The sequence below is a fragment of the Microtus ochrogaster genome, unplaced genomic scaffold, assembly GCF_000317375.1.
Source record: "Microtus ochrogaster isolate Prairie Vole_2 unplaced genomic scaffold, MicOch1.0 UNK8, whole genome shotgun sequence".
Classification (NCBI taxonomy): domain Eukaryota; kingdom Metazoa; phylum Chordata; class Mammalia; order Rodentia; family Cricetidae; genus Microtus; species Microtus ochrogaster.
This window is the reverse complement of record NW_004949106.1, coordinates 8,258,604-8,264,281: the sequence shown is the minus strand read 5'-3', so window position 1 is coordinate 8,264,281 and position 5,678 is coordinate 8,258,604. Positions and strand designations below refer to the sequence as shown.

At 47.7% G+C, this 5,678-nt stretch overlaps 1 protein-coding gene across 1 annotated transcript in view; it reads left to right on the top strand.

The window, feature by feature from the left end:
- Nab1 (NGFI-A binding protein 1) overlaps positions 1 to 5,678 on the top strand; it is a 31,294-nt gene that overhangs the window by 2,701 nt on the left and 22,915 nt on the right. Inside the window, exons 2-3 of the mRNA XM_005366424.3 lie at positions 1,799 to 1,843; positions 4,232 to 4,353. Coding sequence (XP_005366481.1) covers positions 1,799 to 1,843; positions 4,232 to 4,353 — 167 coding nt within the window. The remainder of the gene's footprint in view (positions 1 to 1,798; positions 1,844 to 4,231; positions 4,354 to 5,678) is intronic.

The following is a 5,678-nucleotide window of genomic DNA, read 5'->3' as shown; positions in this document are numbered from 1 at the left end:
GGAGCTTTGGGAAAGTCAAGTGTTGTGTGATGGGAGATGGGGCGGAGCTTTGGGAAAGTCAAGTGCTGGATGATGGGAGATGGGGGTGGAGCTTTGGGAAAGTCAAGTGCTGGATGATGGGAGATGGGGGTGGAGCTTTGGGAAAGTCCTCTGGCCTCAGAATTTCCCTTGGACAGCTCTTGTTACTTGGGGCTCATGTGTGTGCATCTATCAGAACACTGTAGATGGTAGAAGTTAACAAACCCAGCTTTCTCCAACTCCCCAGCTCTCTCAGACCTTGGAGGGCACTGGAAGTCTGAAATTAATGAGAGACTAGAAGGTAGAAGCACCATTGTGGCCTTCCAGGCATTATGAAAATATTAGCTATGTAAATCAGAGAAAGGCCTTTTAATATTTATAGATATCGAGGATGAAAGAATGCCACCCGTTTAGCTTCGGTTTCCACATCAAGAACTATGTGACATCCTTGGCTCCATCTGTCTGTTCTGAAAGCTTTCTTTGTAAAAAAACAAACAAACAACAACAACAAAAAACCTTTTGATGCTTTTGTTTAAATTTTTAGTTAGTAGTGGTGAAAACTACTATCTCCGATGCCAGGGGGGAAATGTCAACCCCAACAAGTCCGTAGAATTCTTTTTTTTTTTTAAACATGTTTGTATTTGTTCCCCCAAAGCACTGTGTCCTCTATGGTGAAGAATTATACAATAGAGCATTGTTCTGTAGCTTTAAAGTTACAGAGTAGGTAGTTGGTATGTGCGGGTACCACGCGCGTGCGCACACACACACATGCACACACACATGCACGTACACACACCCGGTGCTGGGCAATGGCAACTCAATCACTCCCATTCTTGGTATAGGACAGGGACAGCCCAGATATGGCGCTAGAGATTTCAGCCGGCGGAAGATCTCATCTGTCCAGAGCTATAGTAGGAGACAGGAGGGGTTAAAGAAGGCGGGCGGTGTGCTTTAGATCTTGAGTCAAGGGATGATGAGAAATAAACTGGAAACTGGAAATGGTAAGACAGGAGAGCATTCAGGACTTTAGCGTCATGAGCTCATCCGAGGCTCCCCTGCCCTACGTTTGTCGCTGGTCCTGGAACTGAGAGCTGCCGGGTGGAGAAGCTCATAGATTACAGTTCTGTCAAAACTGTGGAGACCGGGCTGCTAAGAAATCACCAAGATCAAGCCCCAGGCCTATAACAGTGAGGCCAGCGTCAGTCAGGTGCCAGCACAGTGTAAGAAGCCAGAGCAGAGAGGCCTCAGAATTCCAGCAGGCTCGGTTTGGAGCCAGAGCCCTCCCAGACAAGAGCGTGCTGCGCACAGAGATGCTTTTCCTCCATGCTTCCGCTCAGAGGACATGGTTTGCAGCACCTGACACTTGAAAAGAGGTGCTGGGTTTTCCTTGGATGGCTTTAAGAAGTTAGTTGTAGGACTATGAAGGTCGTCTATTTCTTCTTGAATCATTTGGTGAGTTTACGTTTTTTCTAAACATGTCGATTCAGGTCATCTTCCAACACTGGCACGTAGGTATTCGTAATTTTTACCTAAGCTAGTTTATACGGTCTCTCCCCCACCTACCACCCTTGCCCAGAAATTTGACAGTTTTTCTCTGAGAACGGCACGACAGGGTCAGTGGGCCAGGCCGGCCTGCCTCCTGTTTTTGTGAACAAACTATTGCAACAGCCCATGCTTTTTTGTGCAATGTCAATGGTTGTCTTTAAGCTACAAGAACAGAGTTGAACAGCCAAACAGCGTCCGGCCTATGAACCCTAAAATGTCCCTCTGTGTTTTCCAGAAAGAGCTTATTGGATCTGAAGAAGAACTTGTTATCTTAGTGGAGGTTTGGGTTGGGTTGTGTCCACCGTCTCCTCTAAATTAAACTGGGTTGGGGTCATTAGTGTTCGTTATTCTTATATTTCCCGTAACCCGTGGTGACTCTGTGTTTTCACCGGGCATAGATTCATTAAGTTTTTGATATTTTTTTATTGTTTTCTTTTTTAAGATTTGACTCACGAGTTATTTAGAATTTGCTGTGGTTTTCTAAACATGAATGAATCCCCCACCACCACCACCACTGTCAATTTTTTTCTAACGGTTCCTGTCTAAATTACATGGTGGTTGGTTCTCCCCACTGTGAAAATCCTGGAATTTGCACTGAGCCAAGAAGGCCTGGTGCAGTTTCTCACCCGCTGGATCATCTCACTGGCCCTGTTTGTGGTGTCTAATTCCTTTGACTAAACCCATATTCCTAAGACCTTTTAGAAGCCCCTGGAAGGAAGTAGCTCTCCAGAGCAGTTATTTGGTTTTGCTTCTACGAGTTAACAGAAACCTGGGGATAAGCTCTCAGCCCATGAGACCCATAGTGTGAGTGAATTATGGCTGGAGGCCTGCGTGAGAACCAAGAGACTTGCCTGCTGTCTTCCACATGGCTCTGAGGCTCAAGGTGGGCCATTTTCCATATATGTCCCTGGGTAACAGCTGACTTGGAGCTTTATGGAAGAACACACCTTAGGACTCCTCACTCTGGGGAGCACCAGGCTTCACCCCTTGGTCCTTTCCTACACATTCCAGCCTTGTGAAGATGAAAACTTTTCATCCAGTCTGGACACTGCATCCTTAATTTACTTGCTCTTTTGAAGTACTGCTGTCTTCGGTTTGTGCTCATGTATGTGCCTTGCTCTTTTTCTGGCCCACCGAGCATTTCAGGTAATGTCCCTGCCGTCCTGCCTCCTCCCCTCTCTGCTTGCTTTACTCAGCAATTTTGTTTGTTTATTGGTTTGTTTTGGGTTTCACTTGCATCTTATCCTGACAAAAGCAACCTCAGAAGAGTTTGATTTGGCTCGTGGTCCATGAGTGGGAGTTGTGTTGGGGAATCAAGGCAGCAAGCACATACACAGCCGGTCATATTGCATTTACATCAGGAGATTGCCTTTACTGTACAGAGCAGTCTACAGTCTTGGGCACTGGTTCTCAACCTTCCGAATGCCACAACCCTTTAATACAGTTCTTTTATGTTGTAGTGACCCCCAACTGTAAAATTATTTCATTACTGCTTCATAACTGTAATGTTGCTACTGTTATGAATTGTAGTGTTTGGCAGAGAGGTTGAGAACTGCTGATCTAGGATCTCAGCCCAGGGAATGGTGCCCCCCCACAGTAAGCGTGCCTTCTAACTGTCATAGGGGAAGACAGTCCCTTATAGACACACCAGGATTTTATAGACATTTCCCAGATCTCATCACGCCGACAATTGAGATTAATCATCACAGTTTGTTTTGTTTGGGGGGAAGGGGCAGTCATGACCTTTGTCCTCTTGAAAGTCAGAAGACGAAGTCCAGTTGCCTTTTGAGCCTCTCTGTCACCCAGCGTTTGCCAAGTGTTTTTATGTCAACAATGCTACATTGACAGTTGTAATGGTCTGCTCTGTCCCTTTAAGAGACAAGCCACACCCACTCCCCACCCCAGTGTGCAGAGGCAAGCTGATCTTTAGCCTCCAAGAGGCAGCTTCTGTCTCTCTCTTCTCCCCACTTCTCCCCTCCCCTTTTCTCTCTCTCTCTGTCTCTCTGTCTCTCTCTCTCTCTCCTCTTCTCCCCTTCTTCCCTTTCCCTTCTATAACCCATTAAATAAATATCCAACCTCACTCTGTATGGTGTGTCTATCCATGTCTCTGTCTCTCTCTTGCTGCGTTGCTCCCTGCCCTGAACCAGCCGCCTTTGGAGACCTGCGGTGGTCTCATGGCGTGCCCATCTGTCTGTCTCTCCTCGTGGGACTGGCTGCCCCATTGAGATCTCTCACCCACCATGCGGCTCCCTGCCTGAGACTCATGGGCTGTTGTAGCCACTTGGAGACCTGCAGCATTTGACCTTACTTTTACCATTGCTACAGTTAAATAATTCGGTCACTAGTGATAAACATGGTAACTGCAGCGAGAGGAACAGTTGCAGAACTGGTGAACCACCTTTTTCTGAAGACGAAGATGACTGAGTTGTTTCCAGTTCAGCTGTAAATGAAGATCCAGGCGAAGATAGGAATGGAATCTTAGGATGTGGGGCTATGGAAACAGGAAGCGGGAGAGATGCATGAGCCCCGTTGTTCGAGGAGCACAGCCCTGACTGTTACTCTGGAAAAGCCACAGTGGTGGCACTCAGCAGCGGCCAGCAGTGCCTGCTACAGCAATTGCAGTCTTCTTTAAAAGTCTTAATCACGGATGTGCTAATGTTATGCCCAGTCCATGGGGACCCCAAAAGGCCACCAGGGAGACAGACTCACGGAAATGCAAAGGCAAGGGTTTTTGTGTGCGCATTACAAGCCGGCAGGGACCTCGTCAGCGCGCAGCAGCCGCAAGAGGAGGTACCCAGCCCTTCTTTATTATTTAAAGACAAAACCAGAAAGGTTACATTAGCAGGGTGTGGGGTGATGGGTTCAATTCTGATTGGCTGACATTTGTCTGGGGGTGTCCTGGTGAAAGGCGATGGGTGTGTGCTGGCAGGTGATTCTGTCTACAATGACTGGAACATTAGGGATTCCTTTGGATGGTATGTTCCTGGGTGGTGCCTGGGTGATCTCGGTTCATGGTCTTTCTCGTGGTAAACTACTGAGACTCAGGCCTCTGTTGAGCTTGTCTCGCCTGGGTCCTACACTAGCTATTGCCAAGTAGAGGCCACAGAATCTGGGGAACGCTGACAGACAGGCTGAAGGGGGAGACTGTGACTTAGCTTCTCGCTCCAGTCTCTCACCAGGAGGGGCCTCTACAGCAGGGCAGGTTCCGCCTTCGTTTCCAGTCCGTTGGTGTTGAAATTCCATGGCCGCCTAAGTGTTACGTTGTTTGTCCTGTAAGTTTGCCGAAGGTACATAAAACAGTTTTCAGTTTATGTTGAAAAATCATTTTCTGTGGTTGTATCTAAACTAGTAGTTCTGCCCGTGAGTAACCCAGCTATCTCACTGGTAATCAAGAGCTTTCCATAGCCATTTAGATTTACAAGTATAAAAAACGGCTACCCAGAGGCACTTTGAGAGGGGTCCTGTTGGCCACTGTAGCGGCGGGCGTGCTGGGCCTGCAGATCACACGTCATTCTGTAGGGTGTATTTCCCTTTAATCTTCAAAAAAAGCAGGGGCCACGTGTAGTGGCTCACACCTGTATCCAGTGCTGGGCGGTGGAAAAGGAGGAGCAGGAGTTCAAGGCCATTTTCTGCTACTTAGAGAGTTTGAGGCCAGCCTGGACTACACAAGACCCTCAAAAATAAGACAGAGGAAATGTTTGAGGACGCAGCTGATCCATGATGCTGCGTTAGGAACAGGAAGGCGACTGTTCTTCTCCTGCCCTGGTGCTCACAGCTCAGCCGTGAGTTCCCCACAGGACATTCAGCCTTGCTGTCAGCAGGAAAGCGCACCCTCAGAACATGCACTGCAGGAAAGCGCACCCTCAGAACATGCACTGCAGTGCAGTGGGAAATCCAGGGAGGATGGTGGTAGACACACCAAACACATGATTCAGACGTCTGTGCCATGCTACGTACCAAAACACATGATGTTAGACGTCTGTGGCATGCTACATACTATAACACATGATGTCAGAGTCTGTGGCATGCTACGTACCATAACACATGATGTCAGACGTCTGTGGCATACTACATACCATAACACATGATGTCAGACGTCTGTGGCATGCTACATA